The sequence below is a fragment of the Pholcus phalangioides genome, unplaced genomic scaffold (assembly GCF_987345545.1).
Source record: "Pholcus phalangioides strain wild (caught in Gottingen) unplaced genomic scaffold, Ppha-v1.0 ptg000004l_1, whole genome shotgun sequence".
NCBI lineage: Eukaryota > Metazoa > Arthropoda > Arachnida > Araneae > Pholcidae > Pholcus > Pholcus phalangioides.
This window is the reverse complement of record NW_028301597.1, coordinates 14,207,498-14,231,679: the sequence shown is the minus strand read 5'-3', so window position 1 is coordinate 14,231,679 and position 24,182 is coordinate 14,207,498. Positions and strand designations below refer to the sequence as shown.

The window sequence follows — 24,182 nt, the reverse complement described above, 5'->3', positions numbered from 1 at the left end:
CATCCCTCCAACTTTTTTTAAACAGTTTACCAACACCCTGTATGTTTCAATTTTTGTATGTGCTAACAGCTTTTGTTTTACTTGAAAGCTACATTCACAGCTTTTTTTTTCTTATTTTAAAAAAAAGTGCAAATGTTTTCTGTAATGTGGATTGAAAAAAAATATATATATTTTATTATAAATGTTACGTTCTGGTCCCCTCTGGTTTTACTTTAGCATTAAAATGCAATAAAAAGATTTTTCTTGTGTGACTACATTCTGTTGGGTTTGTTATTCTCAAAACAATCAATGAAGTTATTAATTGATTCGTAAAGGTCTGGGGTTCTTCAAAGTAAAATGTTCTTTGAGAAAAAAAAATTCTCTCCACTGAAAGCAGAGAGACATACATACACCACCAAAATTACAAAAAAACTCATGCAATGGCCACTCTCGAATCCCATTTTGAAATCAAATGGCAGCATTTTGATACGTGCAAAACAAATGTCAGAAATTCATTTATACATTAGGGCAAGGGTGTCCAACCCACGTCATAGTATCAGAAGCGGCACACGAATGGTTTACAAAAATTAGACATTCTATTCCATTTTTAATCGAAGCAATTCTCTCCAATTTTTAAACAATCCCTTTTCTTATGAATGATGGTCTTGTAGGCTGCCAAACCTATTGTTACGAAAGGTAGGAATTTGAAGAGGCTTGTGAACGCATGCAAGATACGTGTGGCATGCGATTGTTCAAATGGAAGAACGAGATTCTAGGGTATAGGACAGTAGATTTCGAGGTGGAAAGACGTACGTTTGGAAGGCTGTTGTAGTTTTAGCAGTCCTTCTAGTTTATGTAAATAAAGGCATTTATTTGTTCTCAAATCCTTGTTCCTGTGAGTTTTTGCCCATCTTCAAGTCCCCAGCAAAGAACCCGGGAGAGATCCGTGCAAGGGCACGAATCTTGTGACAGGTTCAACGAGACCCAGTGGCGAAGCGACAAAAACTGGTGTCAGGAGCGAAACACTACAAGGACTTGGATGGTCAAAACAGAAAGTATAGAGAAAAAAGGGATGGAAGAACACTTCAAGCAGCGGATGGAGAGATGGCTCAGATGAAAGCATTCATGGACAAACTGGAGTCGAGGACTGCTGGCAAGGACGATCTCACCGCTGTCACCTCATCTATCAACACGCCCATCGCTGCCGGAGGTTGCCAGTGTGAAGCAAGTCATTGCTGCTGAAGGAAGTGCTCTAGGTCGAGTGTATCATCGCTCACAGCAGCATTGTATGGACTGTACGTAGACGGCGAACTTGAGTTTCCATGCCGGATGGGCATCGACCTTGGAGCGAACGTCAGCATCGTTTGGAGAGACGTGAATCAAAGATTCCAGCAGCGACTTCATGTTGCACCGTTGTTGACCCTGCAGAGAAAATGACTATGTGGAAAGTTGGAAGTCTCAGCGAAGTTGATGTCTGTCACCTATCGTCATGCCGTCTTCACATCCAGGACTCGTGCATCCTCGGACTGGACTTCCTGAAGAAGTATGGACTCGCTTTGGACATTTGGAGTGACCAGTTGATCACAATGAAAGAACACGTCATCCTACTTGGAGGTTGCCGCGACGAAGTCCTTTCGCAGAAAGTAATGGCCACTCCAGAAGCTGGAATCCCCAATGTGGACGATGGTGGGATCAGAACAATTCTGTTCAGAATGCCGGGGAGCCATAAGAGAAGGACCCAGCTAATAAGGTAGCATTGCAGAGAGATGCCGGTGCCTTACGGGTCATTCAAGTGTTATCCTCCAAGGAAGGAAGAAAAGACATTGTGATTACAATGTTACAATTATTCAACGAAGGCTACTGACAACTGCAACCAGTAAGGACACCATTATTGGGTGTGTGACCTCTCTCAAGGCTATGTGATCCCTGCTCACTCCGTGCGTAGAAAGACAATGTCTGGATGAAATGAAAATTTCCATGAACAAATGTCCATAGTGAAATGCCTGTTGGTGCCGATAAAGCACATGACACCTATATTGCCAGTATAGCAACATATACTGGCAGCATTGAAGAAGCAGGGGTGGGAAGTGACACAAAGTACATTTCGGGACAGCAAAATTCAGGATTCGGAGCAGATATTTATAAATTGGAGCAGCAAAATTAACTGACAAGAATATTTTCGTTACCCCACGCATTTTCAAAATGAAACAACTGCACTCTTTTATTGTCAAACATCTTTTCATCAGCTTGATTTTGTTTTTGGTGTTTCAGGCTTTTGACACCTTGTTTGAAAGAGCAGCTGTTATAGAATTTTTCACACTATTTAAGATGATTTTTGCTATACTTACTATTTGCTGTCTTGAACAGCAGTAGTTCGAATGGGCTAAAAAATTTCTATATATTTCAATTTTTTATACTCTGAAAGATATTGTTGCAAAATGGGAGAGAATTTCGGAAGAATCAACACGTTTAGCGAGATTGGTAACTTGACATTTGTTATTTGGCAACATCGGTGATTTAACGCTGGTTATTTGGTTTAGTTTCTAAATTAGCATTCATAATTCAGCGGACTTGCTCTTTTACACCCAGAATGAAATTTTTTTTCATGAAACATTGGGATTTGACGCAATGAAGATCGACTACAGTAATTTCTGTTGCTTCCAGTGGCGACTTTTTTTTTTGAAAACTAAAACTGACTCACATTCGCGCTTTAAAGCTGAAAGACCATTGCAAACCATCTTCTGTTTCATGATCAAGAATATTATCGTGGTTTCGCGATGGAAAGCCAATGAGGGGCCGATAGTTGAAGTACAGTGGAATAAAACCCGCTCTTCTCGGAAAGAATCATTTCGCGGCAAGCAGGAACAAAAATTTTTTGCCGTTCTTTCCAAAACTCCGGGCATACTGAAGCAAAATTTGCTATTTTGGCTATTTGGGCAAAAAAAAAAAAAAATTCGAGCAAGATGGCACTGTAAGATGTTAATTTTGGTGCAGTGCGGAACAGAGTTCCCACCCCTGAAGAAGTGACAAACCATTGTAAGGGCATATATACACGCCTGAAACGCATTGCTAGGGAACCGTGGTAACCAAAATAAACGTTCCGAAAGTGGAAATGAATTACCTTTTCAGTTAGATAATACAATTGAACGACCGACGTTAGTTGATCCAAAATTGTAAAAAGCAACCACGGCAGTAAACTTTCCCCCGACTTCTTCTCGGTCGTAGGTCCTCGGCTGTACCTCCACTACGATTTCAGGACGAAATAACTGGATTCTAGACTCCCAAAAGAAGAAAACAACACTTTAATTTATTATCCAACACCTCCAACGAAACTGTCCTGTCTCTTTGGTACAAAGTTTTACACTCTTCTTTTTTGAATGTCTCAACTCGTTCCTCTCTCTCGCAACTCCTGTTTCTCCTCTGCCTTTTTCCAACCTCTTTTCTCCTGAACCTTACAACAGCTATACCCATTTCGGAATTATATGAAGTTTCTTCATGAGTAACAGAAATAGTGAAAAATATTTAAAATACTCCTTATAGCAGGAGTTACTTCGCTATAAGGAGTATTTTATAATATTTTTCAAATTGTAACAATTGTATTGTTCCGAAAGTGACTGCTGAGGCCCAGAAACCATTGTTGCTTGACAGTTTTTCGCCCATTTGCCTGCTCTGACGAACGTTTAAAGTAGCCTATCGTTCAAGTTGAGTTCCATTTGGTATATATGTAAAATTTGGCGACGATCGATATAGTTTGTATAGACACACACAACAGAAAATAAATTTTATATATAATTGTGAAAAATTATCCGGAACACTCCCATAGCTAACTCGAACTTTTAATCTTGAGTGAGAAATTGTGAACGAAGAGATATTTGTTTGGAAAAATAACTACAAATACGGATATTCGAAAAAAAGTGTTTGCCATATTTAATGGAGTCTTTATCATGAAATACATTTCAATTCACAGCCAATTTGCAGGAGCCCTTTATTTCTCACCTGAAAGGAATTTTTTTTCAGCAATCTCCACAGCCATAATCAGTAATTTTTAATCATGTCATTAAATACAATATGATCATTAAGATTTTGAAACTTGGTTTTCTCTATTTCAAAAACATATCAGTGGGAAAATTTACATCAACTTACATAAGTCAGGGTATAACAATACTTTTAGCACGTACCAATACATTGCCGTACACAAAGACTTGGGACCCCCCTCCCAAGCCGAGAGTATAGTGTTATTTTACAGGAAAAAACAAAACCCCCTTCAGAAAATTCAGTGTATGCCTATGTACCAATATGTTTGAAATTCCAGATTGAGGAGCATGCACAATTTTGTAAGTCTTAATGCCAGAAATCTCGGGATCTCTTAAATCTTTTTTTCCTTGGCTTTTGTACAAAAATTTTGGTATAGATCCATTAGTTGAAACAGTGGAATGGTCCGAACAGGACAATTGTAATGTCACCCTCTACTTTTCATGTTTTAATGCACACACAAGATATATATATAAATAATTAACAGAATAAGTAATATACTTTATTTCGTACAAAAAAGACAAATTTATGACACATTTATCAAAAAAAAGACAAATTTATGACACATTTATCAAAAAAAAGACAAATGGTTTGGAAATTTTAGACACTTTTCTTGAAGAACCATAATTTCAAGGCACAAAAAAAAAGTAGATACTTCTTTGTTGTTAGTGTATTTTATCATTCTTTTCAAACTCAGTTCAGGATTTCCCAAGCTTAGAAACTTCAGAGAAATAGGCTGCTAACACTTTGGTCTGTAAAAAAAATAAAAAATATAAATTTCCATACTCTACTGAAATTCACGTATGGAAAAAATGTTTTCTGGTTAAAGTATTAAATAATTATAGTTATTGTGCCCATTCTCCCTGCTAATTGGTTTATTTCAAAAACCTCAATATATCTCAAAATGAGATACTTTTGAATTCCAAATATTGAATGAAATTTCATAATCAAATTGACCATACTGTTTTACTGTTTATGGTCAATTTGATTAATGGGGGAAAATAACACACAAAATATTATAATATTGTTTTTCTTTTCTCCATCAGCTTGCAATATCAGAAAAATGTTGAATAAATAGCTTATAATGACTTGTGATGTATATGAACATCAGGCATAGACATTTTCAGCTTGAATCGAACAAATTTGCTTCATTCCATTACATAGCTTATTGTCTATGATTATGGTTCCAATTTATAATCAGAGAATGGGAAGGATACCAAGCCTTTTCAGATAATTTATTCTAAATATTGCTTGAGGGAAAAATCTACAATGACATATCTTTCTCAGTCTTCCTGTTCAGTAAATGCTAGGGCAATTTACTGACCTTAGTGTTTTGATAACTGGTGCATTACAAAGAAAGTTGCGATTTTGTCTATTACATATTATTTTATAACTTCTTAAACCATTAGAAATGTGTATAATGAAATGTATTCAGGTATATTGATAGATCTCAACTTATTCGAAAAATCATCTAAAAGCTGAGCTTAGAATGAACCCTATGGTACAGTGTTTAAGCATCTTGTCTCGTTTTAGAATAGGCCTCATGAAAGGTGTGACCTTCCTTTCACCATAAGGTCATTGGACATTATCCATAGCAAATTGACAAGAAATGAATAGCCATAGATGCTAACCATGTTCCATACTTTCTCAATTTTTTTGTCTCCATTTGTCAAAATTTCAGAACTGTGATATGTGGAATCAATATTTTTATTCTTTCATCTATTTTATGAGTGACAGGCTTATGCTAACAATTATTACATTTTATTTTGCATATCAAATTCAACTGTATAAGCAGAAGTTCATAATAAGTAGAACCGACTATATATCACTATCATAAGTAATAAATAAAAAACAAAAGCCTAATTTTAAATACAGTAGAACCTTGATTATCGGTACGTGGATTAACAATGCTACAAAAATTTCAAATTCATCTTCAGCTCTTCTGTGTTGTTGCTGTGTTTCTTCATTGGTTATGTAAGATTTTCTGTAGGTTTGTGATGAAAACAAACATTTTCAATTCGTAGAGCTGCTGGATTTCTTTATTCTTTTACAGAACCAACTACTACCCCCCCCCCCCACTCTGAGAGCTGAACTACCATGTCAATGTGTTGAAATAGCAGCCCCATATGCACACATAAGAACCAACATGGTGCTGGGGGTGATAAACAGTCAATTACAGGAAATGCCACAAAGTTAAAAAAAAAAGTTATAGAATGCCGGGAGGTATTTAGTTTTTTTTCGCAATTGAAAGATAACGCAGAAGAATTCAGATGCAATCATTGATGCCAGAACCTGGGGGCACAGGCTATTTCAGCCCCCCATGCAATAATTCATGGATATACAATGCAACGAATAATTCTATTTTCTGCGTACAGGCTTGAGTCACATACATATGGGAAGAATAGAGATTTTTAGCTCCTTCAATATTTTCTTCATGCCAGTACCTTCGGATGTGCTCACATGGTTCATCGGCTGGACCAGCACTATTCCTTGTTTGTGTCATTCACTTGTGTCATTTCATAACTGTGCAGAATGGCAGACATGAAAAGGATAAGTGCTTTTAGTTTATCCGTGGTCACCTTCCCCAACATTAGCTCAAAAAATTGAAGTTCTACTGCAGCGCTTCTCAAACTTTTGGAACCCATGGCTACCTTGCCCTAGTCATATTTCATCCACGGCTCCCTAGAATAGTCTAGTAGATATCTGCATCCATAAAAGAACCACTTCAAAGCACTGAGAACAGGAACACACAGGGCCAGTTTATAGCATATGCAAATAGGACACAGGCCTACTAATTTTCTGTCAAAAATTCTTCATTCATTCTGTTCTTTCCCAAAAATTTGTCTTTTGTATTTCAGTCAGAGAACATTTTTGTCTTTGAGGAATTAACGAGGTCACTCAATCCTAATGTAATGTATGATAAATTTTGAATAGTAAATCTAATTCCTCTTGAGCTAGACCCCAAGAACCAGTTCAGATAGGTAACAATAGGTATTCATCGTTTTTCCAAGAAATGAAAGAGTTCGCCTCACAAAAGAAGGATCAGAAAGACGACTTTCCTCTCATCCAAAGGACAAATACTTGCACTTGGCCTAAAATTCTTTGTTTTAGAAGGTTTTGTCTCTACAAATAGACAAAATATGCCTCTCGTTTCTACGTTAGGCAGTTTGTCTTAAAGAAGTTTCCTATGCTTGAAAAGTATTAATTAATCACCAGATTATACTTTTGTTCTATTTAAGACAGGTTTCCGTCTCATACAGTGTCTATCTTAGACAGGGTTTCACTGTATTTTAGAAAAGCTTTTTCTTAAATTACAAAACAGGTGAAATCTATACATATAAAATAACATGTTCTGATTCGCTGATTCATCATTGCTGCTGGTATAAAATTTTATCAGTTTAATTTCATGATGTAACGACTCACTAAGAGGGGATTTTTCAAAATTAGACTCCTAAGGGGGGGGGGGGTCATGAGGAGGAGTTCAAAAGTTAGAGAAATCATGCTGAGCAGAAACCACTGAAGCTATAAATATGAATTTTGATCAATAGTTTATTTTATCATGTACTCAATAGGAAGACTCAATAGAAAGAATTTTTTGAAATTCGACCCTTGAGGTGGCCATGGGGGTTCTCAAGGTTTTATGGGGCAATCATTTCTCAGCCAAAATAATTAAAGGTATAACTATGAAATTTGATTAGTATTTTCATTTTGTAATGTAAAGACTCACTAAGGAGGAATTTTTCAAAATTTAACCTCTGGGGGAGGGGGTAACTTTTATTTGTGGCAATCATTGCCGAGCCCAAACCGCTATAAATATTAAATCCGGGCTGACGGTCCATGTATGGTCCCGTTCAGCACACAAGAGCTCTAAGGAAACATTGAGATTTGTTGCTTTTGTAGTCTAGAGTGCTCACCTGACAAGTGAGAGGACGTGGTTTTGATTCTCTGCAAGGGCAGTTGAATTTTCTTTCTTAAATTCATCTTTGCATCCGCCAGCTGTTGAAAACTTTAGTATAAATATATGCAAGTTGAAACTGCTTGTTTTTTGGATTCTCATTGCACCTTCGTGTATTGTTTCTTTATATTTTCATCATGCTTATTTTTGAAGTCCAAAAAATTATGAGTTTGTTCGCTATATTTAGTTTCCTCATCTTGAATTTTCAAATGCAAAATTACGTTGATAAAAGTGCAAAATGCCATCAAGAATTTATTTTGATAGTAACTGTACATAATTCTTGCATGATGTCATGCCATTTTCACTTCAAAATAGGGAAGGGAGATGGCAGCACCTGTAGAACACAAACATCCATAACTGTCGTAAAATAACCTCAAAGAACTTTGGGGCCCCCAGTATTTATGTTTGCCCAGGGCCCACACTTATGATGAATGGGCACCGGGAATACATCAATATTGCCAGCATGCCCCTGACAAAAGTTAACTATGCCCCTAGGAGTCACAATACACAATTTAAGAACCACTATTCTACTGTATTTCTGCCATCAGTGAAACCCAGCATATAAGTAGTGTGGTAGTAACCATTCAAATATATATATATATAATTTTTATTAGATTTTTTCGCGCAGATAACATGAAATTTTTTTGAATTGTTACTTTAAATCATAGCCCAGATAATCGAGGTTCTACTGTAACAGTTCTGATAAACGAGATATGAATCATCTCTATGTATATAGATTGAAATTGATTTTCTGCATTCTCTATACAAATCAAAATTTTAGATCTATTATTGCCAAATTTTACATATATACCAAACAGAACCAGACTTGAACGATAGGCTAATTTAAAAGCTTGTCAGAGCTGGGCAAAATGCCTGAAAAACAGTCGGGCAACAATGGTTTCTTGGCCTCAACAATCACTTTCGGAATGTTTACTTTGGTTATCTTGGTCAACGCATTCAGACATGCATATGCCTTTACAATGGTGTGCGCCTTCTTTAATACTGCCAGTATTACGTACAATAGTTTATATAGTTTATTGCTTTATAATGGTTTGTCACTTTTTCAATCCTCCCAGTAATTGAAGAAAACCCGGGCAGTGCTGGGTATTATAGCTAGTAGATATATAAACATGATTATACATACTCCCATCATGTAATTGTAGATATCAATTTTTTCGTTCTGGGAATGAGCACCATCATCTGCAGCACCTATTCCTAACAGCATGACATTTTTTCCAGTTGCTTCCTGGAATGTTAGAGTCACTGGAATGCTTCCACCTTCTCTAGTAAGATCTGGTTCTATGCCAAAAACTACATAGAGACGAAAATATATATTATTCACTATTGAATGATACATGCAATACACACATCTAATGCACAACCAAAATGCAATTTATAATAAACAGGTCACACAAAAAATTCAACTTTCTAGATTCTAAAAGTATTAGAACTACACTCGTGTGCAAAGTTAAGAGAATTAGCACATTATGTTGAATGTCTGAAAAAATAGTGGACAGATTTTAATGAAATTTCGTATGAATATACAGTTATATAACCATAGAGTAATAATAGTAGTATAGAGAGCACAAGGAGCTGCAATGTGAAGAAAAGAGATCGGAGTCACATGACTCCGGTCAAAAGATTGGTGAGGGAATCTCACTGGCAATGCTTTCCTTATGGCTGTTCATATGACGATCTACACATGCTGTCTTATTTTTGATTACAATGGTCATCAGGTGTGCAGCTTTTGGATGTTCTGAACGGTTTAGGAAAGGAGAGGAACATTATCCTTTCACAAGTGAGTATTTTTTTACTTATTTCCCTTATAAATTAAAAATTGGAATATTAAATTAACGATGCAATGGATTTCTGATGTAATCTGTTTTTAACGACTCCATTTTGGATTTAATTCAATTAAAGTTCCAAGTTTTGGTAAAATTAAATGTCATGAGTCATTATTAAAGGTTTTAATAGAATTTTTTGTAATAAATGATTGAAATTATGAATTTTATTAAGTTTTAACTGAAATATATGTCTCTGCAAGATTTGACGAGCTAGTGAGTTCATTCAAGTTTTGCTCAACTTGAAGAAAATATGCTTTTCAGAAGGATGAATTTATGAAAAATATTTTCATATGTTCAAAACCCTGATAATGTCAAAGACGAGGCAAAGAAATCGAAAACATCATCGGCTTTGATACCAGGTGGGCTAATACCGATTTTACAGCCTTTAGATGTGAGCATCAACAAGTCTTTCAAAGACTATTTGAGGAATTTGTGGATCAAAAGGATGAGTTCCGATGATAAAGAAACTACAAAAAGTGGTGCTTTGAAGAAACCTGACATTGGCCTAGTGTGATAATGGGTACATGAGGTGTGGAATTCTGTTTCCACCGAAATTATCATCCGATCCTTCAAAAAAGTGTTGCATCAGCAATGCGATGGATGAAAATGAAGATGATATCCTCTTTGAAAGTGACAATGGTGATGACAGCCCAGATGAAGATGAAAACAAAGATGCCGCACCCCCTATGATGATCTGATGGATTAAGATGAGCTTGGAAACTCAGAAGAAACGGATTAAAAAGTTTGAATCGTTTTCTATCGTAAATTTCTGTAAAAACTATTAATTTTGCATGTAAATATAAGCATTTTTTTTCTTCTGAAATGCATGGATTTTTTGGGGTCGGCTTTTGGGGACAGGTTTTCATTTTATTGCGATTTTGGTGGTCCTGAAATGGGGGGGGGGGGGTTGGCTTATACATGAGTATATATGGTATATTCTTTTTCCTTAAAGAAAAAGAAACTGATGTGTTCCCTGATTGTACATGAGATGTCTATTCGTTGATATATTAAATGGGATGGGACAAAATTTTCAGGGTATGTAGATTATGGAACAAATCTCGACAATGACCAGTTGCAACTGAAGTGCACATTTTTATGCTAAATTGTATAAATGGTAACTGGAAGATACCAGTTGCATACTTTTTAATTGCTGATTTGAATGCATCCGAGAGAGCTAGCATCATAAATAATTGTCTTGCATTGTTACATGAAACTGGAGTAAAAGTTATATTGCTAACTTTTGATGGAACCCAAACAAATTTAACCATAGTGAAAGAGTTGGGTTTCTCATTAAAAGTCAATAACATTAATCCTTTTTTCGAACACCCAGTGACAAAAGAAAAAAATTCAGATTCTGTTGGATCCCAGTCATATGATCAAATTGATCCGAAACTGCTTTGTGTTGAAGGGGATATTATATGATGGTGATGAGAAACCAATTGAATGGAAACATCTTCCTTGCACAAACTCCAGAAAGATGAGGGCATACATTTGGGAAATAAACTTAGAAACTGACATATTGAGTGGGCAAAGGAGAAGATGAAGGTGAAATTAGCAACACAAGTGTTAAGTGCAAGTGTTGCTGATGCTCTTATGTATCTGTCATAGCATACGCCATCCAAATTTTGAAGGATGCAAAGGAACCATTGAGTTTCTTAAAATTTTCAATGACCTTTTTGACATTTTCAATAGTAAACATTTACTTGCAAAAGGTTGCAAGTCTCCTGTACAAAGTTCAAATAAGGCTGATATTTTAGATTTTTTGAATGAAGCCGAGACATACATAGGAGGCCTGAAGATCTCTGGTTGCTCAGTATTAGAGAGCAACCGAAAAACAGGATTTCTAGGATTTCTTGTGAACATTTACAGTTTGAAAATGTTATACATGCATATTGACAACAGCGTTTTGACATTTTTGATAACATATAAAATGTCTCAAGATCATCTGGAGATGTTTTTTAGCGGTGTAAGAAGTAAGGGTGGCTTCAACAATAATCCAACAGCAAAGCAATTTAAAGCTGCATACAAACAAATTCTAACAAATCACCAACTACACTCTTCTGCTTATGCCAATTGCATTCCTCTAGATGATACTAATATCTTAAATGTATCCTCACGCCCAAATTTATACTATGATAGACTGTCATTTCCAAATTTCAGACACTCAAAACAGATCAAATTGAAAGTGACAAAACTATTAGCTCAGACATGAACAATAATTTATCACTTCTTAATAACACTGTCAGTTACATAACCGGATTTATAATAAAAAAATTGAAGTCGTCAATAAAATGTCACATTTGCCAACATTCTTTAACTCTACGCCCAGTATATTCAAAACTAATTATAAACTAACAATTTTATTGAACAAAAATAACAGGAGGATTAACATACCCTGGATCGAATACTGAAAAGTTGTGCAAAATTACAGAGAAAAAAGTAAAATCATGTACAAAAGAAAATCTAATGAGAAAAAATTTAATGCATTTCCTAATTGTGAACACTGATGGATATAGACGAAAATTTATTTGACGATTTGAATGACCATATGTTAGAACAAGAACCCTTAAATGATCATAAAGCAATTTTGGTGAAATCTGTTTTGTTTGAATACTTCAAAATAAGACTCAACCATATTGCCAAATCATACATGGAGGATTTACAGAGATTCAAAACTAGAAGCATTAATACAAAAATTATGTAATTTAAAGGTCAGTAATGAGCAACAGTTTATTTTGTATATAATCTACATTTAACAAAGCCAGCATAGTGTATGTGTTACAAGTAAATGTGAAAAATCCCACGATTATGTCTAATTATGTATTAAAATCTCTCTCTGATTTATCACATTTACCGTAACATATACATGTTGTATATAAAATGCCACATTATTTGCACAAATATATTCTATATTTCATTTGTGTATATACTTCACATGTTTTTATTTGATGTACTGTGTGTATATGTTACGCCCACAGTAAATATGACACATTCAGTTATTATGCATAATAACCAGACTGTACATATAACTTCCATTACATGATCACCTACCCTTTTGGCAAGTTTGATAAATTTCATTGCATTTTTTTAATCACTTTTTACTGGTGATTATGTATAATCCCCAGCTGGTATTGATAAATATAATAAATTGTCAAACAATAACTTAAATTTTCCAGACATTATGCCCGAACTTGCCGACTGATAAATACAGCAAAGGCCAACATGAACTAAGCCAATGACAGAACTGCTAAGTTGTTGAAATAACGTGATATTTCAGCATAGATTTCATCAAACTTATTAACTCCATTTGAGAATTATTCATTCAAGATATACAGAAGACTGGATGTGGTGAAGATATTTATTATTTCAGATGTTAATTTTTTAAGGAAGGAAAAAACTCATCTCTGCCTCTACCGGGAGTCGAACCCGGGCAGAGGTGAGTTTTTTCCTTCCTTAAAAAATTAACATCTGAAATAATAAATATCTTCACCACATCCAGTCTTCTGTATATCTTTTATTAACAAGTGGAGAGCGACATTCATGTCAAATTATTCATTCATTCGTTAAAAGTGATAAATGCTAAGAAATTCATCAAACGTACTAAAAATATTGGTAATTATGCATATATTTACCGACGATTATACACAACTACCGATTTATCACATTTACGGTAACAAACATTATATATTTGTTGTATACAATATTTTGTTTCCTGTGCGTTGCAGATATTTAGGAAGCTATTAAAAACTGCCAAAAAAAATTTATTTCATGAAATTTATACTGTTTATATTCACTTCCTTCAAATATTCACGAGAATTAAAATTTAAAAACAAGTCTTAAGAAATTATTACGAATTATCCCAAATGGAAAATAAAAAAAAATTCAGTTTTTCAATATTTGTTTATATTATAGAATTTATTTTTTCAAATCTGATACTTCCTAAATATTTTACAAAAGAATGAATGAAATTCATTGAACAAATAAAGGAAAGTTCATCAACTTGGATAGAGTCAAATTTCGTTACAGCAACATCCTAGCTGTAACACGAAATCACTAGGTTCTGCGAAAACCCACCAAATGTAATAGCGCAGAACCTGTTTTTCCCCCCGACAATACTGCTCATCTTTTCTTCATGTTCAACAAGTTTTATGAATAGCGTGTGCCGTCTATATATATCTTTCTTTCTCTGTTATAACCATAGACTAAAGTCAGTACATACGCATGATTGTTAGTAAAGCTCATCATTGCAGGAATGTCCAAAATCCACATAGCGAGATCGAACCAAAAATGAGTCTAATATGGGGTATGGGCCCCTCTCACAGTCAGACTGGTCGCACAGTGTGACGACATACTGGACACGAGACAGCTGAGGAGTCCCTGCGGCAATCGGTCCCACTCCTGCAGCAACAGTTTTCAGTTCCGGGATGGTCCTCGGAGGGGGAGGGCAAGATACAATTGCCCTCCCAAGAGCGTCCCAGACATGTTCTATAGGGTTTAGGTCAGGTGATCTGGCTGGGCAATCCATACGCCAAATATTCTCACTTTCCAGGTAATCATTGGCCAGGTGAGCCCGATGTGGATGAGCATTGTCGTCTATGAACAGGAACCGAGGGCCAACTGCGTCCCTGCAAAGTAGAACATGGGGCTCTAAGATCTCTCTACCTCCTAGCAGTCACGGACCCTCTGCCAAACACATGGAGGGGTGTGCGGCTGTCTAACATAGTGCCTGCCCAGACCATGACACCTCCAACACCATTGTGGTCTATTTTCCTGATATGGGAGGGATTGTATCTGGTACCAGACTCTCTTCAGATAAGTACGTCGAGAATCAGTATCCAGGCTGAATCTCGACTCATCTGTGAAGAGCAGTGCTTCACTGAAGTCTGATCCAAGGCTGATGTTGTCTGCACCAAGCACATATCATACTCTATATCACCACCAGCTTTAATATTCAATAGTTATTTGGTTTTTTTATTACTTTCACCATTACCGCCAGCTAATCAAGGTTCTATTGTACAGTAGTAACTGCCATATGCACGGTTTATCAGTTGACCGACCAGTTGAATAACGGGTAGGTGGAAGTTAAAGTTTAGGTTAACACAAGATGGTATTTACAGGGGATAAGTTAAACAACTTGTAAGTTACCAGATGATGATGATTGCTCGATGCTGATTCATCAATGAAGATCACCTGTTACATTTCTCTTTTCTTTAACTGATGTGAGTGTTTTTTTGCAAACAAGATGGAGGACATTCCCGTTGTTTTCATGGTGTTACTTATGTTTAGGCTATCTGTGGTTTTATTTTATTGAATAAAGAAACAAATTAAAGCGAGTTTGTACTCTGGTGAAGCTGCACACATCGGTACTATATAACCAAACAAATTGTCTACCTCATGAAAAACAAGCGAAGTTTTGGAAAAGGTAGAGGTTGGTTATGATTCTAAAGCAGTTGATAAGGTATATAAAGCTTAAATTTAACAGTTATTTCCTTTTAATCAAACTATTTATAAAAATTAAAGTAATCAAGTATGATACATAATGGTACTTCTGAGTGGTCTGATTATCCAACAATAATAGTGCCCCACATTCTGAAGCCGGGTCACAGGCCAGGATTTTTTGTGGGCTCGTTCAACAAAATTTCTAGAGTGAGTTTTTTTTTACAATAATGACGCACCCCCAGCCCAAGGGCTAGAGCCGTCAGCTACCCCCTGCCACAGTTACAATACTTTTGTTTATACTATACATAGCAAATTGCAAACGCTGAAAAAATTAATATTTGATGATTTTACGAAAGAAAAGAATTTATTTTTTCAGCATGGGAATAAAAGCAACTTTTCCAAGCAGAGATTTATGTATTTATATTCAATGATGCTATTAAAAGCATCAATGAATGAACTCCAATTGCTGTAAACAACATACTATAATATTAACCTTGTTTGTAAACAATACTAGTTGGGGATGGGAAGAGAATATGCTATTTAATCAGTGAAATGATTTTGTAAGTGTACAAATACTATCAAAGTATAGAAAAAATTACATTCTGCAGTTTTATGTAGATTTTTCTAATGCACGGTAGGAGATTTTAGTTATTTATTGTTCATATTGCAACTAACCAGAATTAAGATTTGAACATGGTGGTTAATTCAGAACAATTATATAATCAATTTAACAATATAATTCAGCCTTTTATTCTTATATGAGTTAGTATTGTGCATAAAGACTTAAATATACCTAATTGTTCTGAATTAATTTTTGACTGCTTTAATGTATGATTTTTAATCATGATTGCCCCATTTTTATATACAATGTGAAGACCTAGATAATGTTTCTGAGAAGTTTGAAAAAATTGTAATTGAATTTGATGTTTTCATTTTCAATTTGATAAAAAAAACTATAGTGAATGGTTAATTAATTTAACGGTTCACCGGAAAATCCGTACCCCTCTTTTTTTGGAATCTGGAAACAATATTTCCATGATGGGGTGGTGTGAAAATGTATCCCCGGCTGAAAAAGTGCCCAATAACAGCTCTGGGTACAGATAATGTAGAATCGATAGAACTCTGTTCATTGTCCATTATTCAAAAAAAGACCAAATTTGAAGGATTGAGAGAAAACTAATAACTGTGGAAACAGTCAAACACGCACACATGTGCATGACAGTTCGGCTTTGTCACAACCAAAGCTCTGAAGTTTAAGCACTTTCTTACAAGTTCAGGCGATGTTTTGATGTGTAAAGTTTTGGCGTGTGATGTTATGACGTATTTGGCTATGTTTTTGACCGCAATGTTTTTGTCACAGCGATGTTTTGACGGGCGATGTTTTAATGTGGACCCCTTGCACAGCAGTTAATGTCATTTAACAAATATATAACTTACTTTTGAAATAATATAAGTATTAGGCATTTTGTTCATAAGTACTTGGCCACATTTGTGGCTCCACTTACATTTTTCTAATTTGAATACTAACTAAAACAATTACAGCAGTCTTTTTGGTGATAGAAGCCTATTTTAACATTAGTATAATTGAAATTAATGCCCGATATAAAGCATGTTACGAGGCAGAACCAATTAAGGTTTAATTCATCTGTGTTAGCGCAAGTTGACCTTTTGGTGACTAAATCTAATAATGACAAAATACGAATAGCAGACTTATTCAACAAACTATTTCATTAAACTATGTTTATGTAGACCAATACCTTCCTGAATTGCTTTTCTCCCAGCTACATAATGGGGATGATTTGGATCACTCATCCAAGGTTTTCCTCCATGTAACATGTATGATCTGAAAGTAAATATTTATTAACATACTAGATGAATTTTAAAAAAATGACAAAAACCATGAATATCTTTAGATTCTTCTGAACCCCGATATACATAAATAAAATACAATCAGAGTATAATAAACGAGAATCATTCATTATATAGTAGAAACTCTAATTTCAAATAAGCAACAAATTAGTGTTTCCCCACTTGTGAAATCCTTAAAGTAAAAAAATTAAGTTTTAGTTAAGTTTGCGAGAAACTTATTGTGAACAATTGAAAGTCTTACAAATTAATTTCATGCTCTCTGCATTTCACTAGTTTTCAAATGGGTACTTTTCTGTGATCAAAAGAGGGGAACAACTCACTTCAGTTTATTTGGGCTTTCACGTTGTGCAAACACCTGATTCACATGGCTAATAACCTGCTGTTCTATTTTCGTAGGATCCTGATCAGGTACGATTCGGATAGAAAATTTTCCAACAACTTTACATGGGATGACGGTTTTGGCCCCTGGCCCACTGAAATCTCCTTCAATACCTGTTTGTCAAAAAAAAAAAAAATAATGTACTGCATATATGTGCAACATTGTTGATAAAATTTATTTATAAGTGAATTTAAAATTATTACACATTGGTATAACAACCATTTAACTCTAATGCATAATGGAGTTTTACTCTTAGACATTTTTGAAGTTATTTCATATAGCAAAACATCATAATGAACATCTGAATTTAACAAAGAGGTAGCAAATAAACGCTAAGTGTTTCAGACGCCGGATTCTTGGAGAGAGGGGATTCAAAAAGAAAGACGATTTTCCATAGAACTTTCTATTGAAAATCTTATTTAAAAATAGTGATACTGATCCCAAAATTGACAGAAAAGACAATCTATACATTGAGGTATGCAAAGTGTGTTTTGAGATTAAACCACTCTGAGCCAAGAATACAATATATTTTTTTGCAGCAAAAAATATAAATCCTCTTGGGAATAAAAAAAAAAAAAAAAAAATCGAACGCCCTTAAGGAAATCCATAACTGTTGAAAAAACACATTTACAAAAGAACGTTGTGAGAGCCAAGTGGGGAAGATATGTCTCTTGAATTTGACTGTCACTCAATCAGTAAGGGGGAACCCCAATTCCAATCTTTGCATAACTCCTCAGATAATATTTATATGTCAATTTCGAAACTTTAGCTGAATTTTTTCTCATGGGAGTATGCATACATAGAGAAGCTATGTTATTTTCTGCTGTTCAGTTTAGAGCATATTGACTGCGCAGTTCAAAAATGCTACTCAGAAAATTAAATTTTTGAGTTGAGTTATGCATGCCATGAGAATGGTGAAAAATGCCTCTACATATTACAAAACAGCAGCAACTCCCAACTCTGCTTATAAACTCCTCACTGCAATTAGATCTGAGCTGACTCCCTTTCAATTTCATACACAGTGAATGTTTAAAATTAATGATAAAGCACTTGCATGGTCTGCGAGGGACAGTGGTTTGATTTCTTGCAAAGGCATGTTAATTTTCTTTCCAAAACTCATCTCTGCTTGGTATAAAGTCTCTTGTACTCTGCATGCATATATCTATATATATAAAATCGATTTTCTGTGTGTGCGTGTATGTTCTCTATACAAATCTACAATTTTAGATTGATGATTGACAAATTTTGCATATATATACCAAAAAGGGCCTGGATTGAATGATAGGCTACTTTAAAAGTTAGTCAGAGCTGGGCAAATGTTCAAAATGGGCAAAAAAAAACAGTCAGGCAACAATGGTTTCTAGGCCTCACTTTCGGAGTGGTTACTGTGGTTCCCTAGAAATACTTTTTGGACATGCATATGGCTTTGCAATGGTTTGTCATTTCTTTAATGCTGCCAGTATTAAGTATAATAGTTTATTCCTTTATAATGGTTTGTCACTTTTTCAATTTTCCTAGTAATTGAAGAAAACCCAGGCAGAGCCGGGTATTATAGCTAGTTTTAAAATAAAATGAAAAAACCATCCTATTAAAATAGAAATTGGATATAGTACTGAGAATTTCTTCATTTCCATATTGCACACAGAAATACATTGTGAAAATTATGAACTTTATTTCATAAATAAAAGTTTACCGTGGAGTGACAGAGATGGAAAGCGCCATCTTCTCATTAAAGTCTTCATTTTATCTGGACGAGTAAGTTTGCTGCATCCAATATCTTTCCTGTAATCTTCCTAAAATAATCAAATATTTAATAAAAATGATATTGCGTTGAAAAAATATAGTTATGCACTAAAACATATTTGAAGAAAGGTATAACTAATATTGCTCAGGAAGTTATCTTTGGGGGGGGGGGGGGGGGAGATATCAAAGCATTCTAATGAAGAAAATTTATAAAATGGGAAACATTTTGTATAACTTCTTTGTAAATGATTCTTATGAACATATAAAAGGGAGTTGATGGCTTGGTTGAATAAGTAATTTTTATTTGCCTTCATTCATTCAACAGATAAGGATTAGAAAGAGTAAATAAACTTTGCCCAATAATTCTCAGAAATAAACAAGAAAAAACAAATGCACACACATGAATTAAAATTTTCTGGATTGAATCAGAACATAAAATCACAATTACCAAGTCAAAATCAATTGTCTCGTACAATTTCTTCTCCTCATCTGTGACCGGGATAACATCATCCATAATACCAGGAATCAGAATATTCCCTCGCTTATCAATAAGGGAATTCATTATAGCAATGAGATCTGCCATAGCTTCATGCCTGTGATATGCAATATTTAATTACTTCTTCAGCACATTTTATATCACAAACAATATGAAGCAAGTAAAAATCAGTTGTGAAGAATGATGATAAAAATTTGTATCATAAAATTCTTTGAATAATGTGTGAGTGTACAAAGCAATGCTCTGACTAGTTGCTTGAAAAATTAAGTTATTTGACTGGTCTGGTCTATTTGAATTTTCTTACAATTCCTGAGCTCACTTAATGTACGAGTTAACTTTTTTTAAAGGATCTATTGAAACCCAGAGGCAAGTCCATCCCTTGAAATATAATATACACTGAAAAGCCAAAAAAACTGGTACCTGCCTAATATTGTGTAGGGCCCCCGCGAGCCCGCAGAAGTGCCGCAACACGACATGGCATGGACTCGACTAATGTCTGACGTAGTGCTGGAGGTAATTGACACCATGAATCCTGCAGGGCTGTCCATAAATCCGTAGGAGTAAGAGGGGGTGGAGATCTCTTCTGAACAACACATTGCAAGGCATCCCAGATATGTTCAATAATGTTCATGTCTGGGGATTTAGGTGGCCAGCGGAAGTGTCTAAAGTCAGAAAGATGTTCCTGGAGCTACTTCTGGATGGTGGGGGTGTCGCATTGTCCTGCTGAAATTGTCCAAGTCCGTCGAAATGCACAATGGACATGAATGGGTGCAGGTGATCAGACAGGATGCTTACATACCTGTCAGAGTCGTATCAGGAGTCCCATATCACGCCAACTGCACACGCCTCATACCATCACAGAGCCTCCACCAGCTTGAACAGTCCCCTGTTGACATATAGGGTCCATGAGGTTGTCTCCATACCCGTACACGTCCATCAGCTCGAACCAATTGGAACCGAGACTCATCAGACCAGGCAACGTGTTTCCAGTCCAATGTCGGCATTGTCGGGCCCAGGCGAGACGTAAAGTTTTGTGTCGTGCAGTCATCAAGGGTACACGAGTGGGCTTTCGGCTCCGAAATCCCATATCAATGATGTTTCGTTGAATGGTTCGCACGCTGACACTTGTTGATGGCCCAGCATTGAAATCTGCAGCAATTTGAGGAAGGGTTGCACGTCTGTCACATTTAATGATCCTCGTCAGTCGTCGTTGGTCCCGTTCTTGCATGATGTTTTTCCGGCCGCAGCGATGTTGTTGATTTAATTTTTTACCGGATTCCCGATATTCACGGTACACTCGTGAAATGGTCGCACGTGAAAATCCAAATTTCATCACTACATCGGAGATGCTATGTCCCATCTGTCGTGGGAAGACTATAACACCACGTTCAAACTCACTTAAATCTCGATAACCTGCCATTGTAGCAGCAGTAACCGATCTAACAACTATGCCAGACACTTGTTGTGTTATATAGGCGTTGTCGACCGCAGCGCCGTACTCTGATTGGTTCCATATCTCTTTATTTGCATACGCATGCCTGTACCAGTTTTTTTTGGCTCTTCAGTTTATATACCCCTATTGCTTATTAATGTAGTACAGTAAAACCTCTCTTAACAGACCCCTCAGATGCGATCACCCTTCTTTTGCAGCCAAATGATAGTTCGCCTTGCATAATAAAAGTATGCATTTCAAACCCTGATTAATGGTCACTTTTTTTATGTGAACAAGTGTTTTTTGTCCCGCTGGTGACTGGAAAAAAAAGGTTTTACTGTATTACAATTATGGGTTTGGGAATTTAAGTTTTTAGTAAGAACATAAATATGGTGGTTAGATTAAAATTTTTGTATTTTGAGATTACAAGATTGTAGAGTATTAGTACTCCCTTTTTCAGTGGCCTTATTTTCAATGTCTTCTAGAGTCTTCTTTTCAATGTAGTCTTCCGTCCCTGTTCCAGGCTGATTTCACTGATGATAGTCTTTTGAACTTTTTTTTTCAAATTTCATCAATAATCTTTATATTGAATCTTTGTTCCCAGCGATTGCTCAAAAGAGGTTATGAATTCATGGCTTTTCCTTATTATTTGCCTATGCCATTGGTTTTTTTCTTTAATGTGTTAGTATCAGGCAGAGTATCCTTCATATCAGGATGTCTGCAGAAGTAATGAAGATTTCAAAAAAATATAAATCTTCCAACAATTAGACTTGGTGGGAATTTGTTTGATCTGAGGTACATTCTGGAGTTACTTCAGAAAATTTTCAAATTAATCTAATCCGAGTAATCAAGCTCCTCAGGTAATGACAGGTTTAGATCAATTTCGAAAATTTTCATAACATATTTAGTATGTAAAATAAATTTTCAGAAAATTTTCAAAAAATTCCAGAATATAACTTCAGTTCGAACAGAAAAATTCATACAAAGTCAAGGCTGATTTCACTGATTCAAAAGCAGAGTAGGAATCCATAGTGCTATCAGTCATTAAAACTGCTAAAGCAGATAAAAAGGCTACAGGAAAATTAATGATGGAATCAGAAGATTTAATAAAAATTTTATTGAAGATTCAAAGTTTGATCAGTTTTCCCATCCCTGTTCTAGCAAAAGCAACAAGAGGTACAACATGATAAAGAAAAAAATCAATGACTTCTGACATCTAAGGCTCAACAGATGACATGTACTATATTTCTTAGCTCCATAACAAAAAAGACTTCAATAATGCAGAGATGCTCCAGATCTGTGTATCTGCCGCATGTTTCCTAGGATAAAATTTAACTTCCTCATAGCCACTGTTTTCGGCTATTCTACAAGCAAATACTGTAAAATCTTTCAACAACAACCGCTTACGGAACCGTGAAAATGTGGCCACTATCAGGAAGTAGCCATTATTGGGAATAGCCAGAGATGGCAATGACGCGCTATAGCGCATCAAATACCTGGAATTTCAAAAAGGATGCATAAAAATTAGGTTCACGCATCCCCCTTTCCTAGTTCCAAGAAAAAAAGTAGAGAGGAAAAACCCTCTCTCCTCTTTTTTCCCCTACCGTCTATCATAATCACGCAACCTTGAAAAAATAATTTTACTACTTTAAAGTACAAATGAAACATTTTACTGCACTGTATTGATATACACGCGAGTTGTTGTAAAATAAGATAATGGATATCTGGTTTTGTCCGTGAATGGGGGGGGGGGGGGTAAAAGAGAACATACTGAATTTTAAAATTTCAGACTTCCTACTCCCCTCTGGTTACATACCAGAAATTACGGTACTTTTGTGGCTATCTACCAGCATTCAAAGACAGCATCTATACGCATACATCCACCTTGTTCCTAAAAGATTGCAAATATGCATTTTTTGAAATGCTCGTTTAAATTGTAAAAATTTGAGATCGTTGTGAAGAAAAACCGAATCAGTAAAAACTCTACCTTGAATATCTGGTTTTGTCATATAGCTGCTATGCAGTAGTCACCATTTCGCATCGTGAAAATCATGGTGTGTACGTAGAATCAGCATTTGGAAGAGCACAAGGATCTAATTCTTCACAGAAAGTTTAGGTCACTAACACTCAAAAACAATTTGAAATTAATATTTATAGTATAAGAATATTTTTTTGAAATATTTTAATTTTCTACAAAAATATTTTCAATTTTTAATCTTCTTGGGGATCATAGGCCCCCATACCCCCTCCAGATTGCCTTTGGTGAAAATCCAGGTTTGGAACCCATGATTGTGTAGTGGTAATCAGCTAAAAATTATTTTCTAGGGTTTTCTAACTTTGAGTTCGCTATTCCTTTCGAAAAAAGCTCTAGTTACCATGACGATAATTACACAGACCTACAACAAAAACATGTATACATTAAATTTCAAATCCACACATTATCAATTCGGAGGATAGATGAAGCACTGCAACTGGGGGAGGGAAGCAGGAGGGTCTGGTGCCCTGGGCTCTGGACTAGAGGGGGCACAGAATTCACTCTTTAGAACTGCTTCTTCTACATTACAAAGGGTGCCAAAATATGTGCGTTCCCCTTTTGAGAAAGTACCTAGTTGCAGCCCTGGATAGATGGCACTATCTACTGAATATAAAACACGCCAAATGCTGGGCACACACACAAGCACATTGTTAAGTTTCACCAACACAAATCTGACATAGCTCCCATATTCAAGTGTGAAAATATGTTCAGTTTAATAGTGACAAAGAGTGGTGGACTATCAGTAAGAAAAAATAGAATCACTCTACCAGGCTTCGTAACTATTTATATGATTAGGGAATCAAAAGATAAAACATCAGAACCTCATTTGCTTTAAATTCAATCAGAATATACAGTCGGCCCCTGGATTCGCAGAGGTTACGTTCCGTGGGTGGCTGCGAATACGGGAAATCCATGAAAAACTGAAACCATAGTTTTTTTCTTGTATATCTCATTTATTGAACAACACGAGAAGAGCAGG

The 24,182-nt window shown here is 35.6% G+C and overlaps 1 protein-coding gene across 2 annotated transcripts in view; it reads right to left on the bottom strand.

Moving 5' to 3' along the window:
- Nucleotides 1–3,880: 3,880 nt before the first annotated feature.
- Cndp2 (Cytosolic non-specific dipeptidase 2) overlaps nt 3,881–24,182 on the bottom strand; it is a 45,078-nt gene continuing 24,776 nt past the window's right edge. The window contains exons 7-13 of one of the 2 annotated variants that reach the window (XM_089230942.1): nt 19,689–19,833; nt 19,191–19,290; nt 17,439–17,610; nt 17,007–17,092; nt 9,111–9,277; nt 4,667–4,763; nt 3,881–3,975 (exon numbers count right to left, since the gene is read on the bottom strand). In XM_089230942.1, coding sequence (XP_089087068.1) covers nt 4,710–4,763; nt 9,111–9,277; nt 17,007–17,092; nt 17,439–17,610; nt 19,191–19,290; nt 19,689–19,833 — 724 coding nt within the window. In that variant the 3' untranslated portion in view covers nt 3,881–3,975; nt 4,667–4,709. Of the gene's footprint in view, nt 3,976–4,491; nt 4,764–9,110; nt 9,278–17,006; nt 17,093–17,438; nt 17,611–19,190; nt 19,291–19,688; nt 19,834–24,182 lie in introns of those variants that run through there. The other variant, XM_089230941.1, reaches the window with a different exon arrangement.